The sequence below is a fragment of the Ochotona princeps genome, chromosome X, assembly GCF_030435755.1.
Source record: "Ochotona princeps isolate mOchPri1 chromosome X, mOchPri1.hap1, whole genome shotgun sequence".
NCBI lineage: Eukaryota > Metazoa > Chordata > Mammalia > Lagomorpha > Ochotonidae > Ochotona > Ochotona princeps.
The window spans coordinates 5,650,468-5,668,903 of NC_080865.1; the positions used below are offsets into that span (position 1 = coordinate 5,650,468).

At 38.5% G+C, this 18,436-nt stretch overlaps 1 protein-coding gene across 2 annotated transcripts in view; it reads left to right on the forward strand.

Annotated features, from left to right (window-relative positions):
* The window catches only part of WNK3 (WNK lysine deficient protein kinase 3), a 151,288-nt gene that overhangs the window by 108,778 nt on the left and 24,074 nt on the right, over positions 1 to 18,436 (forward strand). For both annotated transcript variants that reach the window (XM_058658932.1, XM_004598302.2), the window contains exons 15-21: positions 81 to 132; positions 2,690 to 2,824; positions 3,128 to 4,044; positions 10,080 to 10,170; positions 10,710 to 10,840; positions 11,354 to 11,973; positions 13,960 to 14,174. In XM_058658932.1, the coding sequence (XP_058514915.1) occupies positions 81 to 132; positions 2,690 to 2,824; positions 3,128 to 4,044; positions 10,080 to 10,170; positions 10,710 to 10,840; positions 11,354 to 11,973; positions 13,960 to 14,174 (2,161 nt within the window). The remainder of the gene's footprint in view (positions 1 to 80; positions 133 to 2,689; positions 2,825 to 3,127; positions 4,045 to 10,079; positions 10,171 to 10,709; positions 10,841 to 11,353; positions 11,974 to 13,959; positions 14,175 to 18,436) is intronic.

An 18,436-nucleotide genomic window follows, 5' to 3' on the forward strand; every position in this document is an offset into this window, starting at 1 on the left:
AAGAGCAAATCCTTTAGCATACAGGTCTTCTTGGATCTACATCAAGAACTTTTTTACTTATCTGGTTATTTTTAATTTAGGCAGGATCATCTGAGCAAGTACAGATAAATTCAACATCTACTCAGACTAGTAGTAAGTATATTTCCCGTTTGATTTTTGACATGAGACATTTGGTAATGTTAATTTACACTGTTTATTGGGAAAGATGTTCTACAAGAACATCATTTGCTCTGCTGTTAATGTAGATTTTTTTTTTTTTATTGAAACACACGTTACTTATAGTCTCAGGGTAAGGTTCATCTTCCAGTTCCCTCAAAGTGTTGATTCTTTATTTGCTTTACTTCTGAGTTGTCCCATGGAGTTTTACTAAAATACCAGTCACTGTGCTGAGTTCCTTTAAAGGTATAACTATTTTAAACTTAAGTGCTATGTTCAGTTTGTCTCTGACATGAGAGAAACTTTGTTAATTAAAATCATTACGTTCTATTTGTCTTAGTAGTCATTTGGATTTTGATTTCATTCTACCTGATCTGATGACTGCTAACTTTTTGTAAACATGATGCTGGGTAGACCCCCAGAGACCATTGCTGTTGTCTCCTATCTTCCTTTCTGGTGACAACTTCCTTCTCCATGCTTGTCTGTTCTAGTTAGGGTGTTAAGTGTCCAGAGGGGATTATAACAATATGAAGGAGCAAAAGGTGGTGTGGGGATAATGGAGCCATGCAACATTGTCTTGAAATTGAGTTTGGCTGTTGTAGAGATACCAGAGTCCTCCTGTGTCTTAATGTTTCTGATGGGCAGAAATCTGAGCAGATTTCTCACTGACAAATAGAGTAAAGTTGAAATCACAACACCTGTCTGAGTCAAATCATTTCCACAGCAGAAGTTCAGTTGCAAAGGTTGTTTTGCTTGAAAATTTTAAATTATAGTAAAATTGGTATTTTCCTTTAGAATGTAATTACCTAAATTGTAATTACTTGTCTAGTTTTTATTTAGGTATACCACCATATCAGGATATAGATTTTCACAGAACAGTCTGCTCTGTTTCTTCCGAAGAGTGCCTTTATTCTATCTGTTTAAGAAAAGTGACCTTGGGGCCCATTGCAGTACCCTTGTAGTGGCTAAAGTCCTCACTTTGAATGCACTGGGATCCCGTATGGGTAGCAGTTCTAATCCTGCCCACGTGGGAGACCTGGAAGAAGCTTCTGGCTCCTGGCTTAGGATCAGCACAGCTCTGGCCGTTGTAGCCACTTGGGGAGTGAATCAACAGAAAGAAGATCTTCGTCTCTGTCTCTGTCTCTCCTCCTCTCTGTATATCTGACTTTCTAATAAAAATAAAATAAATCTTAAAAAAAAAAAAAAAGGAAAGCACCTTGGAGTGGTTGCCGACACCTACCAAGTGATGTTGGTAAAATGCTTTGCCATTTGTGTAGGGGTTTGCTTTTTCCTTCAAGATTTATTTGAAATATCCAGAGAGAGAGATCCTCCATCTGCTAATTCATCCCCCAATGACAAGGTCTGGGCCAGGCTGAAGCCAGGAGCCCAGAGTGTTTTCTGAGTTTGCCTCACAAGTTCAAGAGTAAAAGCAGTTGGGCCATTCTCCGCTGCTTTCCCAGGCTGTTTAGCAGAGCTAGAAAGGAAGTGGAACAGTCAGTTCCACTGAAGCTGTTTTCTTAACTAGTTATACCAGAGTGCAGGCGCCAGGCTTATTCTTTCTTAGACACATGAACTTCTCTCAGGAAGTAGTCAAATAAGCATAAAGAGTTCTGTTAGCCCATATGAATGAATTTCCATACTTTACTTGTCACTGTCAAGGACATCTAATTGACTTTCACTAGACTCATTCAAAAATTAATTTTCTTGGAGAGTTAGCACTAGGTTCTTATTTTGACCCTAGTTAGCCATGTCTTCTAATGTGATCTTGATTTGTTTTTGAAAATTGTCCCTTTTGATTTCACTCTGATCTGGTTATGCCCATGAAATTGTTTAATAATCTCAAGTACTTTTTGCCTTCTTTGTGAGCCCCCAAGACTGACTTACTAAATGACCCATTCTCTGAATCACATTCCTTGTAAATACTAGTTGTTAAGCAAAGAGTGCTTTTCTTCTAATTGCTTTTGATTTGTTTACATAGGGTCAGATGCTTTTCTAAAGATAACAAGTACTCAATTTCTTTAGGCAATTTGTCAGAGCTGAGATGCCTAGTTGTAAAAATTATACATACAGAAGTGAGTGCTGTTGGAAGCAGTTGCAATACAAAGTTCATTTGTTTTAAAGCATAAGGTCATTTGTTTAAAAAGATCTACTTATTCATTTAGAAGGCAAAATTACAGAGAATGAGAAGGGGAGAGAAATATGTTATCCACTGGCTCACTCTGCACATGGGTGTAATAACTAGACCTGATCCAGGTCAAATCCAAGAGCCAGGAGCTTTAAATAGGTCTCCCACAGCAGTGCAGGGACCCAAAGGCTTGGGCCGTTCCCTGCTAGTTTCCAGTGCACATCAGGAAGGAGCTGGATTGGGAAGTGGAGCATCCCAGGCTTCAGCTGGAGCCCTCATGGGATAGCAGTGCTGAAGGCAGCAGCTTCATGTGCTATGTCACAGCGCCAACCCCGGTCAAAGTTGTTAGGCAATAATATAATGAAGTGAACTATTAACATACTAATTTTTTACTGATTCTTTTCACAGGTGAATCTGCTCCTCAGTCCTCCCCAGTGGGCCGGTGGCGATTCTGTATCAATCAGACCATAAGAAACCGTGAGGCCCAGTCTCCTTCTTTTCAGCAGTCTGTGTCTGCCGTTCCTGGGCTAGAAACATCTCCCAGTAAGCTTTCATTCTCTGCCAGCATTAGCCCACGGGCATTTTATGCTTATGAAAATTGTCCTAAGAATTAAGAACATCATTATTAGGATACAGCCTGAGCCTTGTTAAATTTATTGTTTAGGAAAAGAATGAAAAAAAGTTTTTCTTTGATCCCTTGAGAGGTTGAATTCTGTATATTTTTACCCTGAGAACTGCCACACCGATTTTCATTTGTTCCTTGTACCTTTCTCTCTTCAGTTTTGAAACTAGTACTTGGTTCATACTCACCATTACATGCTTTGCCATTGTTTGCTATTGTTTCAGGTGTAAGAAACACAAGTAATAAGGAAGTCTCTCAGGACACGCTGCTAACTAAAGAAAATCATTCATGCCAGCATGCACTTTTCACCTCCAAAACAGAACACAAGGATGTAGTTGATGGCAAGATTCCTGAATGTGCAAGTATAAAATTTGAGCATCCAGCCATACTTTCTGACGTTAAAGATACAGTGTCACCAGTTACTGGTAGCTCCAGTCATTCTGCTACTTCAGTCCATACAGTTTCAGTTGAACATGAGGGACTCAGCAACCAAGCAGACGTATTTATGCCTTTTTATCCAGGTCACCACACTGCCAATCAAGTCCATGTTAGTGAATCAACCCAGATCACTGCAAGCTCTCATACAACTCCAGTACTCATGTCTAATCAAAAGCCTCAATCGTTAGCAGTAAAACAAATGAATATGGATGCAGACTTGATTTCCCAAGAAGGAGAAACCACAGTAACCAGTGAAATGAGTTCTCCCAAGACGGTGATTCCTATTCAGACCCCTGGTATTGAGCATACTTCTGTTCTGCCTACTACCGTCCTGGAATCTGATGGAGAAAGACCTCCAAAAATGGAGTTTGCAGACAACCGAATTAAAACTTTGGATGAAAAGCTGAGAAATCTACTGTACCAGGAGCACAGCGTCTCTACTATCCACCCCGAGAGTCAGAAGGAAGCCCAGAGCATGGACTCTCCATTTTCGTCCTCAGCTGAAGAGATGCTTTCCTGCCCAGTGCTAGAAGTCACAGCCGTCAGTCACTGTGCAACTCAAGATAGTCCTGCACAGTCCCCTCATTTGCAGCAGACAGAGTCTAAGATTCTGTCAAATGTGGCTGCAGGTCAGCCTAACATATCAGTGTTCCAAAGAGACCTGAATGTGATAACTTCTGTACCCAGCGATTTGTGTTTACATGTAAGTATCAATTCTTTCCAGCCAGTTCTTTATCCTCATTATTCTTGAGAGATGCCTTTTCCACTAAAGTTCCATCCTTTGACATAAAATAGTCCGAGTCACAAGAGTCCACAAACCTCTAAGAAGGCCATGACTTAGACTGCGGATACTCGGCACTTTTCAGTAAATTTGGCAAAACCACCTTTTGTAAGAAAGCCCTATCATGAATTGTGACCATGAGAGCAATCTGTATGTTTATATTAATGATAGAAAAATTTTTTAGGAATTATTTTTGTTGTTGTTTGAAAGGCAGACTTACAGGGAATGAGAGGCAGAATCATCTGCTAGTTCACTCCCCAAATGGCTGCAAAGCCAGATTGGAACTGTTCGGAAGCTGGGATCTAGGGACTTCCTCCAGGTCTCCCACGTGGGTGCCGGGACCTAACATTTTAGACCATCCACGCTGCTTTCCCAGGCCAGAAGCAGGGAGCTTGATGGGAAGTGGAGGAGCCAGGACACCAGGTGGGTTCCATGTAGGATGCGGGATCCCCGCATGAGAGGGTTAATGAGCTACACCGTGGTACTGGCCCCAGAGCAGAAATTTTTTAGATTGCCAGTTAAAATATCTGTTACCAGTTTGCTTTGTAAAAATGTAATGATTTTCACTTATTTGTTACACAAAAAAGCGGGGCCCAGATAGCAAGTTATGCCTTTGCTTCAATGCTGCCATCCCAAATGGGCCCCAATTTGAGACCTTGCTGCTCGGTTTCTGATCTGGTTCAGTGCCAGTACCTGGGAAAGCAGTGGAAAATGTCCCAAGTAATTGGACGCTATACACACGAGGGAGACAGGGAAGAAACACTTGGCTCCTGTGGTTTGTGCCTTTGGACCAACCCAGCTCTGGCTGTTGTGGCCGCTGGGGAAGTGAACTGACAGAAGAGCTCTGTTTCTCTCTGTTAGTCTTTTTTGTGGCTCTGCCTTTCAAGCAAATAAATAAATAAATCTTTTGGGGAAAAAAGTAAAAATCGTCTGTAATTCCAAGATTTGTTTAAATTATATTGTGCCAGAGCTGTTATTTCCCATTTCTACCACTTCAGATCATAAGGACAACAGCTAATAAATTGGACATTTGCTTTTCTTATGCTTACAAATATCTGTTTACATACACTTTACAGCATTTCATTCACAAATATTGTAGATATACATATTGATCTACAATTTATTTTTTATCACAAGTATCTTTTCACAGGTGTCTTGACCACCATATCTATTTGTTATTATATTAGCAGAATATTCTTGCATATAATTTAAAACCTATCCCTCTCTCAGCCTATGTCTACAGCTATTAAATCTTTCCAGACACAATTTCAATTCCTTACAGAGCACAGGTACATGTTATGCTTATGTAAATTTATTGTTTTGCATTTTTCCCACTATTTAAGGCTGTCTAGCTATATCAGTATATACCCATAGTCCAACTTAGTTTTTGAAACAAACACATCATATTCCATTGAAGAGATGTAATTTCTTAGCAGATTTTTTTATTTGAAAGACAGAATTTCAGAGGGGCTCTCTAACAGCCAGAGCCAGGCTGATGCAGTCATGAACCAGAGAAAACAGGAGTTTCTTCCAGGTCTCCCATGCAGGTGCACTGTCCAATCTGGTTCACTGTGCAAATGACCACAATTACCAGAGCTGAGCCAGTCTGAAGCCATGAGCCAGGAGCTGCTTCTGTGTCTCCCACATGAGTGCAAGGGCCCAAGCAATCGGGTTATTCCTCCATTGCTTTCCCAGGCATATTTGCAAGCACCTGGTTTAGAAGTGTAGCAATTGGAATTCAAACCAGCACCTGTAATGGATGCTGGTACTGCAGGCAGTGTTTTACCCAGTATGCCACAGCACAGGCTCTGAGCAGATGCAATTTTTTGCAAACTAGTACTTTAAGATTATATAATTATTATATAAGTAAGAAAACAATTCAGAAGGATGAAAAAAAAGTAATTGTATTAATACTCTTCCATGTTTTGTCCCGCTGAATAAGTACTGGCAACTGTCTGATTTTAATTCTTGCCACTAATTAAAAATAATAGATGTAGTCATCTCTTTTATGATTTGATAATTTTTAATAAGCCCTGTTGATTTTGTTATGAAGAGTGAGAAAATCATTTTGCTTTCCTTCCGTCATTATTTTTTTTTTTAACTATTGTTATTGGAAAGTCAGATACAGAGAGAAGAGGAGAGACAGAAAGATCTTCTGTTCAGTGATTCACTCCGTAAACAGTCACAACGGCCTGAGCTGTACCTTTCCAAAGTCAGGAGCTTGGAGCTTCTTCCAGGTCTCCCACGCAGGTGCAGGGTCCCAAGGCTCTGGGCCGTCGTCCTTGACTGCCTTCCCAGGCCACAAGCAGGGAGCTGGATGGGAAGTGGAGCTGCCGGGATTAGAACTGGTGCCCATATGGGAACCTGCTGTGTTAAAGGGGAGGACATTAGTCACTTGGCTACCGTGCTGGGCACCCTTCTTCACTATTTATACCTCACATTTTTATTGCTTATATTACTGTTGGTGAAGTTTGCAGCATTTACATTCTGTGGTTGAATAATTTGCTTTCATCTATAACTTATTATAAGAGTCTAATAATAATAAATAGCATTATATATTTGAAAGTTAGCATTATAGAGATTTCTTTCTGTTTGCAGATTCATGCTTAACCTGCATCAGCATCAGTATAATTAGAACCAAATAAATAAAATGTTAACTCTCTGCATTTAAACTTTGTGGTGTCAAGAAGACTCTTTCAAATGTCACTATCTAATGGATCATTATGATGTCAGCACGTCATAAATTCTCTTTTATAGCAAAGCTTCTCCCTTTATAATCCATTGAGTGTGTAATGCATTAATGGGTTTTTTCTGCTCATGAGGGTATGACCCTGTTAGTAAATCAAAATGGAGATTAAATTTCCACTTGAGTTTTGATGGAGACATTGAGACCACAGCAGTTTCTTTTTAGATTTCTCATTACTTGGCCTGCCTGGCGCAATAGCATAGTGGTTAAAGCCCTAACCTTGAACATGCCGGGATCCCATATGGGCACCGGTTCTAATCCTGGTGGTCCAGCTTCACATCCAGCTCCCTGCTTGTGACCTGGGAAAGCAGTGGAGGATGGCCCAAAGCCTTGGGACACTGCACCCACGTGGGAGACCTAGAAGAGCTCCTGGCTCCTGGCTTCGGATTGGCTCAGCTCCAGCCATTGTGGCCACTTGGGGAGTGAATCATCGGATGGAAGATCTTCCTTTCTGTCTGTCCTCCTCTCTGTATATCTGACTTTCCAATAAAAAATCTTTTTTTAAAAAAAGATTTCTCATTGCTAGTCTGTCGACATACAACTGATTTTTACAAGTTGATGTTGGATTTTTCAGCTTTGCTTAGTTTCTTAGTTTTATTACTTTGGTAGGTTTTTTTTTAATAAATTGTTTATATGAGATTTTATCATTTATGGAAACAGAATTACTTTTTTTTTTTTCAAGTTCTCGTTTCATGTTTTCATCGCAGTCCATTTTGTGGTAGAATTTCTCAATTTCTCAACTGCAGTAACATATTCAGCTTCTTGTGTTAAGGAGTATATTTTAATAGCTCACACTTTTTCTTGATGTAGTATACTCATGCAAAATTGCTGTGGTTTGAACATAATTTGACTCTTGAACTCAAGTGTAAATGCTTAAACTCCGAAGTCATAGGTTAATATTACTAAGTTGAACACTTAATCCACTTATGGTGTTCAAAGGAGAGGCCTTTGAGAAATGATTGCATTGCATTAGCCTGTAAAAGTAGGTCTTTTTGATTAAATCATGGTGGCTTTGCAGGAGGAGGCATGGATCAGCAGGCATTCTCGCTGTCTCTTGTCATGTGATGCTGTGTGTCCTCTGGCCTCTCCCAGCGCAAGCAGCGTCATCAAAGCAGACTATGCAGAGTTGCTTGATCTTGGACTGTAAGCCCACCGAGCCATGTATCAAAATCGTCTTTCTTTCTTCACAGATAGTTTATATCAGATAGTTCATTGGAATACCAAAAAGCTGCTTGTCAGAAGGGGTGCACTCTGAGATTTTATTATACCGACATAACAGTGTTTTTACATAGTGTAGCCTACTTACTACACCTAGACTTTGTGATATAGCATATTGCTTCTGTGGCTGTAAAATTGTACAGCATGGTAATGTATAGCCTACTGTAAACAGTTGAAGCACCTTGATGATTTTAAATCTTTAACATATTTAAACGTAATGAAAGTACAGTTTGAAAATATTATGTGGGAGGAATTCTTCCCATCCTTTATGAAACTATCTTATATGTGGTTCATTATTAAGTGAGATGTGCTGCATGGCTATATATTCATGTATCTCTGTGAATATGTTTATCTTATATGTTACTCATTCTATTTCCTTGGCTATTTTTCTGTTATTTTTCTACAATGTATAGTTTGCACAAATTGTGATTCTTACTTGTGTGCTTAATTTTCCCCCTATGAGATCTCTTGTTCATCTTTCTATAAAAGCTGTATGTGATTGCACTATTCTTTCAGAAATTGTAATAGGGCCTGGCACAGTGGCTCAGTGGGTAAATCCTTGCCTTGCATGCACTGGGGTCACATATAAGTGCCAGTTCACGTCCTGGCTACTCTTCTTCCCATCCATCCAGCTCCCTGCTTGCGGCCTGTGAAATTAATAGAGGACAGCCCAAAGCCTTCAGACCCTGCACCCACGTGGGAGACCCAGAGAAAGTTCCTGGCTGCTGGTTGCGGGTCAGCTTAGTTCCAGTCATTGCAGCTTCTTGGGGAGTGAACTAGCGGATGAAATATCTTTCTCTCCATTTGTCCTTCTCCTTGTGAATCTGCCTTTCCAATAAATATAAATAAATTTTTTTAATGAATTGTTAGAAAAGTATAGAAAATGCTTCCTGGTATTATACGGTGCTACTTGTATCTCCTACTACCTGGAGGGTGACCCAAGAGCTTTTTTCAAAAAAGAAAAGGTCTTATCCTTCCTTCTGGATGTTTCTTCCCTATGCTGGTCCTTCTGTTAATCACAAACCTTTTTCTCTTCCTACTGTTACTTGGCAGCAAATGTTCTATCTTCTGCTTGGTGTAGAGATGGGGACGAAAAGGGCCAAACTACCTGAATATTCCTTTGATGCCTCATTCGGTCTACTGTGTTATTTAGTAAATGTCTAATGAACAGTAAATATATCAGGTTTTTTTTTTTTCATTTGATTTAAAGGACGATGACACAAAGTCTTGAGGATTATATCATAGTAATCAGGGAAGGAGTTGAAAATGTGAATTTCCCATGAACATTTTAAAGTCCTAGCATGACTGCCACCCAAGTTTACAGCATTTCGAAGTAGTTCCCACATATGCCATGGTCTGCTTTTTTCCTCCTTCCATTATATATACCTGTGTTTACATCTGTTTCCTCTGTCATGTCTGTGGATTTGGATTGATAAGGGAAGCTAGAACAAACATTTCATTTGCCATCTCGATCCACTTATTAAATATTAAAATCTTTTATGTAATTTCAGTGGGAACAGTGCCACACTTTATAAGTTGTGTTCTCAAGTTTTTTTTTTTAAGTTTTTTGTTGTTTCTCTTCTTATGAAAGTGGTGGTTTTAGTGGTCCACAATTGGATTTTAGAAGGTAAAAATCTGATTCTACAGAATTTTTATTTCAAAAACTCCTGTCTTGCCTTGCGTCTTGATAATGTGTCCTCAGGACAGTGTGCTTACCCTCAGGTAGGCTGTCTTCCTTCAGACACGTGCGAAGTCTCATTCTTTGTGCTTTTATGCTTGCTTTTACTCTTCAGTTGGTAGTGACTAATTTCATGTTTTTCAGTTTTTGTGGTTGTGTGTATTTGTTTTCTGTGTTCATTAATTACCTATATGTAGATACATTCGGTTTGATAAATGATTAATCTATACCAGAAACTCCAGTGACCCAAAAATTTTTTTCTTCCCTATCCAGATCACTATTTGTTTAATGTTTCTCATTCTTTGTCTCCATTAGGAGATGTCCCCAGAGGCTTCACTTCCAGGGGAGCCAGAGGCCTGTCCTGCTGCTGTGTCAAGCGCTGGAGCCATTCGTCTGCAGACAGGAGGTGGATATTTTGGCCTAAGCTTTACTTGTCCTAGTCTCAAAAATCCTATTAGCAAGAAATCCTGGACTCGCAAATTAAAAAGCTGGGCGTACAGGCTACGGCAGTCAACTAGCTTTTTCAAGAGATCAAAAGTCCGTCAAGGTAGTGTGCTTACAGTCAGGGACATAGACTAGGTAACATCATTTTTCATTTACTTATTTTTTTTGTTGTTATTGTTCATATACAAATCCTGCCACGTTTTTCCATGTTGCCTATGTATGTGACATATCCCATAAATGTCATTGCCATTTTTTTCCCTTATTTTAAACAATTTCCTTTTCTGGTTATTCATTTCATGTAGATAATAAATCTCGGGATACATATTGCAATGTGTGATTTAGAGCTAGGGACTTGTACAATGTTACTTATTACATTAACACGTTTTAATTGTCTAGCAGGAGTTAACATTTTTTTCTGATTGTCTTCATTTTGGTTAATGTAAACAAATTTAGTCTCTAACAATTTTCTCTTTTCTACTTACAATTTGGCACAACTTGCAGCTGAAACAGAAGACCTGAGATCAGCAATTGCTCTCGATGCCATGCCTTTGACACGAGAATCTTCCTCAGACACAAGGACTTTGAGTAGATGTAAAGCGATGGGTGCGTCATTTCAGCGGGGTCGGTTCCAGGTTTGTGTTTTTAGTTGAATCTTTATCTACGACAACACTCTCGGCTATAATAGCATTGAACATCTTGCTCTTTCAGTGATGTTTTAAATGTAGACGTAGTCATTTTTCAACTTGTTCTTCTCTCATGTATCCCCTCACATATTGAAGACACCAGAGATAATCTAAAAAAATGGGGATTTTAGTGACTCGAAGAGAACTTTGAACTGGGTCATCATTTTCCGTGGGTGGTTTGTGTCATCTTTATTTATCAGTTTAATTTCTTGTCCTTCACAATCTTGGAAGCTTTAATTGTGGAATTTTGCATGAGCGATGTGATGCCAAGTCTCATGGACAATGACTGAAAAGATTTGGATAGAGGGGGCACAGATGAGATTTTTTTTTTGTAATATTAATACATGTACGTTACAGTAGATCATCCACTTAACTATGCTGTGTAGTGATGCTCAATTTCTTCGCTGATGTCACCTTTTGGTTAGGTCCCTTGCCAGACAATTTTACCTTTTTGTGTCTCAGGTGATTACGGTTCCCCAGCAGGAGTCAGTGGAAGCAGCTTCGTTCAAAATGGAACCTGCGTCGAGTGAAACAACAAGCCGTTCTAGTGAAGCAGCTCGAGCCTTTACCGAAAGAGCGCAGTCTCAGTCGGCAGACCTGGAGCCTCCTGTGCAGAATGTCCAGGCTTCACTTTCTTCTCCGAAGACAGGAACTCTGCACCAAACCATTGACGAAGATAATGGAGCTCCCAAACAGGGTGACACCTTCTTATCTTTCAGTACGACTTGTGAGGCTGATGTATCTTCAGTGACTCCTGAAAAGGAGTTGGGAGAAACTTCAGCTGCCGGAAGCAGCATGCAGTCTGATTCCAGACTGTTGCTCAAAGAGAGAGAAACACTGACTGCTAGCAAACAGCTTAGTTCTGATAGTGAATTTTCAACTACACTTTCTGGCAGTGGAAAGTCTGTTGCAAAGGCTGGTGCAGAGCATGATCAAGGCTTACCACACCAGGAAAGGGAACAAACCTATACTGCAACGCAGAGCTCGCTTTTCTATTCACCATCTTCCCCTATGAGCAGTGACAATGAGTCAGAAATAGAGGATGAAGACTTGAAAGTGGAGCTTCAGAAGTTACGAGAAAAGTAAGAGCTGTTTATCTTCTGACATCAATCTGGCTGTCCCTGACCAGTACTGTTTGAGTGGTAGCTAATTGAGAATTGGTGGTATTTTAATGATTGAAAGTGATTAAAATTATTTTAATGGTTAAAAATATGAAGAATGCTAATCTTAGGGATTTATGAACATTACTGTTCTTACATATCAAACATTTTCATAGTTTGAATATAATTATTTATTTATAGTGCCATTTCTTCCATATTTTGCTGTGTGTGTGTGTGTGTGTGTGTGTGTGTGTGTGTGTGTGTGTAAAATAGAGTGGGTGAAATGGCATTCATTTCTATTTCTAATGATTCTTTTAAACCATTCTGAAAAGACAGGTGTTTTGTTTTTGGTTTTTGTAACTGACCACAATGGGTACTTTATATTGAAGATAGGACATGGAGTCTCAAAACCTCATGGAGCTCGAGGCCTGGAAGGAAATTTACGATTTAGTCTATACTTTTAATGGTTTTTTGGGGGAGGAGGAATTCGATGGTTTCTTTGCAAATTTCTTATACCCCGAGAATGATAGTTTCACAGCCTACAGTCCTATAATCCCATAATGGTGAGCTTAGGCTTCACAATTATTTTATTTCGAATCAATTGTAGTCTGAGAAGTGGGGTAATGAGTGAAAATGTTGCATAGGAAAAGGTTCAAACAAGAGTAAAACAGCAAGAAAACCAAGCTCCCATTTCTCATGCCCGAGTCTCACTTTTCAGAGGTAACAACTGTGAACTGTTGGGTAGATACCTTGCCACCCTTACTCTGTGCATTTGCACATATATGTAGCTTTTGCTTTTTAAGAAAGTGGAGTCATAGTATACATATTCTGCATTTTTAAGTTATCACCCATACACATGTTTACACAAATAAACCATACTGTGTACTGTTTTCAGTGCATGGGTGTATGCATATTAATCCCTCTTTAATGGAAATTTTAATTTCCCCCATGTTTTGCTTACGTAAAACATACTGAAGTGAACATTGTTATGTTTCTTTAGACATTTATGTGTATTTTTATAGAATATTTACATGTGGAATTGCTTAAAAGGTTAAAAGTTAATAGGTGAATAGATTTTAAATTGATAGATTCTGCTAAACCATGTTTCAAACATAACCCTAAACAAAAATATTTCACATTTTGCATTTCAAAAAAGTATATGAAAGTGCCTCTTTCTTCAGCCGCAGACAGGCTGATATTAGGCATTTTTAATTTTATTCCAGTTAGATAAAAATATTTAAAATTTTTCCGTTTTCTTATTAATGGTAAGATTGTCTATTACCTTGTATTTATTGGCTACTGAATCTGTTTCTTCTTTCAAATGGCCTTTTTATTTTTTGTCCCAATTTTAAACAGATTTTATTTATTTGTTTGAATCAGAGAGGGAGATACTGAGAGAGAGGGGTCTTCCATCCACTGGTTCATTCCTCGTGTGGCCAAAGCCAGGCCAAGGCCAAGAACTTCATCTAGGTCTTCCACATAGGTGACAGGGGCCTGGGTACTTAGGCCATCCTCCACTGCTTTTCCCAGTCCACTAGCAGGGAGGTGGGTTGGAAGTAGAGTATATGGGGCAAGAACTAGCACTCATATGGATGTTGCCCTTGGAGGTAGCAGCCTTACCTGTTAGGCCATAATGCCAGCCCCTGCCATTTTTTGTATGAAGTCTTTGTTTTTCTTACTGGTTTTTGTGAACTGTTTATATGTCCTGAATGCTTTACGTTTTGTTATTTTTCACTATATTGACGTTTTGGAAATTTGTTTTTGTCAATGTGTTCCTCTATGACTGATGTTTAATGTTAGGCTTAGGAAGGTGTTTCTTGTTATAATATTGTAAATATTCTTGGCTACTTCTCCATTCTTAATTTAAATTCCTGGTTAACCTTTGCTTGTAGTGGCTTAGTGTTTCCTGGCTCATCAGCTTTGTGGTCTCCAAGCCATTAAAGTGTTTTCTGCATGGTTTTCATTTAGACATATTCAGGAAGTGGTAAATCTTCAAACCCAACAGAACAAGGAACTACAGGAGCTCTACGATCGCCTTCGGTCAATTAAAGATAACAAAGCCCAGTCAGTGGAAGTTGCCTCGCCACCACCTGCTTCACCACGCCGACCAAGATCTTTCAAAAGTAAACTTCGCAACCGCCCTCAGTCCTTGACACATGTGGATAGTGGCGTGGTTGCCACAGGTAAATCAATCACAAAAGTAAAACAAAAAAAATAATCATTTGTTTTTCATTAGGTTAAAATAATTTACTCAAGTATTTGTTATTTTGAAATTATTCTTTAATGTTAGATGTTCTTTATAAAATATTGATGAGGATAGTTGATAGATATGAAGAATAGCTGGGAGTGTATTTTGTTCTCATTTGGAAAAACAATTAAAAGCCTAGTATTGATCCCCAAAATAATTTCTAGAATGTTTTCCATTAATGGGAAACTCTGTTGGGGTGCTTGACAATTCCTACTCCATCTGAGATAAAGAATCTTTGCTTTTTATTTTATAAGAATGTTAGTAAAATATACTTCCTTGACTTTGAAAAATAGAGACCCAAGCTCTACTTAACTAATATTATATCAGACATCCTTGGTTCCCAATACACCATCAAGTTGGGCTGAAGATGCAACATAATAATACATTCATATGTGAAATCTCAGTAGAACTTGTAGTGGACAGAGTAACCCCTCAGGTTCCATCTGCAAATTTCTGGAACCTGTAACTATGTTAGGTTATATGGCAAAGGAAAAGTAAGCTTAACAGAGTTGCTAATTACCTGATTTTAAGAAAGATCATTTTGGATTTGGTGAAACCATAAGGGTCCTTGAAAATGAAAAAGGGGTTCAAAGACATAACAACAAGGGAAATATTGTCAAAAATAGTAAAAGGGGACTCCAAATCAAAGCATTCAGTGAGCTCTCTAGAAGCCAGAAATGCTAGGGCACAAATCTCACTTAATGCCTCAAGAAGAAACATTGCCCTGCAAACATTTGTTTATAGGCGGTGAGACCCCTGTTGGACTTGGACTACAAACCCACAGAACTGTACGCTAATAAATGTGGTGGTTTCCATCCACTCAGTTTTTGATCATTAGTTGTAGCAACAGTAGACAAGTAATAGAGAATTTAAGGATAGAAGCTGTATTTTGAGTGATCCTCGTAAAGATAGGATTGAATGATACACTTGAACGAAGGCACCTTTGGTGATTTAAATAGCAGAAGCAATCCGCTTTTCATTGGATTACAAATCACCATGGCTATCCTTGATTGCATTCTGTCTGTCTCAAATGTGTTATTTTTATGCATACTTTTTCTTCCTTCAAATTTTGGCTTTAAAATGACTTTGGTTTGTTCTAATCCAAAAACATTGCTTCACTTTCAGATACTTACTTGAATTTTTGATTTTTCATAATCCAAATGGAAAAAATATTTATTTACTTGAGAGTTAAGAGTTACACAAACAGGGAGAAACAGTGAGATCTTTTACCCACTGGTTCATTCCCCCAGATGACTACAATGGTTAGGACTAGGTGAGGCCTAAGCCAGGAGACTAGACTTCCTTCCAGATCTCCCACATGTATAGAAGGGGCTCAAGCACGTGGCACCATTTTCTCTGCTTTTACCAGGCCATTAGCGGGGTATTGGCTTGGAAGCAGAATAATTGGGACATGAGCCAGCACTCATATTGGATGCCAGCCTTGCTGGTGGTGACATTATCCGCTTTGCCACAATATAATATCTAGAGTTTTTAGATTTATTTGAAATTTAGAGACACAAAGATGGACATACACAGATTGTGTCTGCTGGCCCACCCTTACCCCCTGATTGCCTGAAATTTCCTAAGACCAGGGCAGATCCAGGAGCCTTAAATAGCATCTGTGTCTCCCACATGACAGTAGGGAACCACACATTAGCTTTCACCTGTTCCCTCCCAGAGTTTAAACTGGTAGGAAGTGGCATTGGAAGCAGAGCTAGCATTTGAACATGGGATGTAAGCATTTTAATTGCTGCACCAAATGCCTATACCTCAGAGATTAGTTTTACTTGCTCTGTTCATCTTGGTTCATGACAAGAAGTGCATCAGAGGCCATTGCCTGGCCTGATGTTGGGCTCTTCTGCATGCAGCTGTCCAACTATTTATAAGCAATATGTTTCAAAGGAATGCTAGCTCATGATAAAAAAAAAAAAAACATGCCTCTTGGGGCTGGATTTTTTTTTTTTTTACTCAGAACAATCTCTGGAATTGTTTCAAGTTCTTTAGTGTTACAGTGGTTCATCCGTAAGCAGTAATCCAGGCTGTGGATGTACCACAGCTTGCTTATCCCTTCACCTTTCACCTTTTGGCAGAGCATGTGAGTTGTTTCCAGTTTGAGTTTTACAAATAAAGCTGGGTTGTAAATGTTTATGCACAGCTTTTTTGGTGAACATAAGTTTTTAGTTCGCTGGAAGAAAATACCTAAAAGTGAGATTGCTGAGCTAATGATATTCGAAATTTTTAAGAAACTACAGAACTGTTTTCCTAGGCAGCTATATCATTTTACACTAGCATCAGCAATGAGTAAGAGTTCTAGTTTGTCTAGATGTTCTTCAGCACTTGGCATTATTAGTATTCTTTTTTAGTCAATCTGCAAAGGTATGTGCTAGTCTAACCAGGGGGTTTGAATTTGCAGTTCCCCAATGATTAGTGATGATAAGTGTTTTTCTTGTGCTTATTTGTGTTGTCCTTTTATTGTCTTTGTTGATGTGCCTCTTCAAAGCTTTAGCCATTTTCCTGTATTCTGGTTTATTTTTAACTGAAGTTTTTATTGAAATAATTGTTGATGTTTACATGTACATGAAGAAATAATACAGAGAAACTCTGTATATACTTGACACAGTTTACCCAAAAGGTAACATTTTTTACTGTTTTTAAATTAACAGAATGTTAATTTTCATATGGTTGATTTTTTGAGAGTTTTTTTTTCTGTATTTTGGATAAAAATCTTTTGTGGGACATGTGACTTGCAAATATATTCTTCCAGTCTGTACTTGTCTTTTCATTTTCTAAACAGTGTCATTGGAAGAACAAAAGTTTATGGTTTTAATAAAATACACTTTATTAAAAATTTTTATGTATTATTTTTTGTGTAATGTCTAAGAACTTTGGAATACAAAAAGTTTCATTTATGTTTTCTTCTGAAAATCTTAACAACTTTGTGATTTATATTTAGAACGGATACAGTTTTAGTTACTTTGGTATAACATGTAAGCTTTGTTATGCTTTTGCATATGGATATGCAGTTAAACCATTAGCATTTGTTGGCAAGAGCATCATTTCTCTGAAAAGCTTTCACATCTTTGTCAAAAATCAGTTGGCCATCTATAAAGGTACTTTGAAAACTTTGTGGAAAATGGAAATAGATGTTTATTTCAGTGCAAAAAAAAGTGTTTTTGAAATCCATGCTGAAGTTTTTTGTAATACCCATCTTCCATGAACTTTTGCAAAGCAGTCAGACATGCGAGCACATTGCTGGGTTCTTGCTCTCCATTCCATTAATGTTTCACCAACAACACGCTGTCTTCATCACTGCAGCTTTCTTCCAACTCTTTACAATGATATTATTAAACTCAGCCATTGTGATCCCTGTGACTTTTTTTCATTTTAATATTGTTTTAACTATTCTAATAAGGTAGTTAGCCATTACCTTTTGTGTAAATTTTAGAATCCGCTTGACTGTATCTAAGGAATACTTGTGCTGTGATTTTTAAAAAAGATTTAGTTTTTTTTTTTAAATTGGAAAGTCAGATTTACACAGAGAAAAGGTCTTCGATACACTTCATTCCCCAAGTGGCCACATCGGCTGGAGCTGAGCCAACCCGAAGCCAGGAGCCAGGAGCTTCTTCCGAGCCTTCCATGTGGATGCAAGGTCCCAAGGCTTTGTATCATCCTTTCCTACTTTCCCAGGCCACCAGCTGGGAACTGGAAGAGAAGTAGAGCAGACGGGATATATACTGGCACCCATATGGGATCCCAGCCCATGCAAGACGAGGATTTAGCCACTATGCTACTATGCCAGGCCCTCTGTTGTAATTTTTGTTGGAATTATCTTTATATTTCTGTTTGAGGACAGTTGATGTTACTATGGTGAGTCTTCTGATCAGATAGGATGTATCCCCATGCTATTTTTCTTGATATTAGTATGACATTACATGGAACTCAAGACACGGATCATAAAATGAAGGAAGGATGTAACAGGAGGGTGTATTATGTGCAGGTTGTAAATCAGTGAAGGCAACATTTAAAGCTATATGTCAAAAAATGTTATCTGTACATTTTTTACTTTTTATGTATGTATTAACTTACACATTTGAAAGAAAACATGATTCCCTCTGTTTGGCTTATCTCACTTAGCATAGTGATCCCCAGTTTATTTTGTTACAGATGTCAGGATTTGATTATTTTTGCATGGCTAAG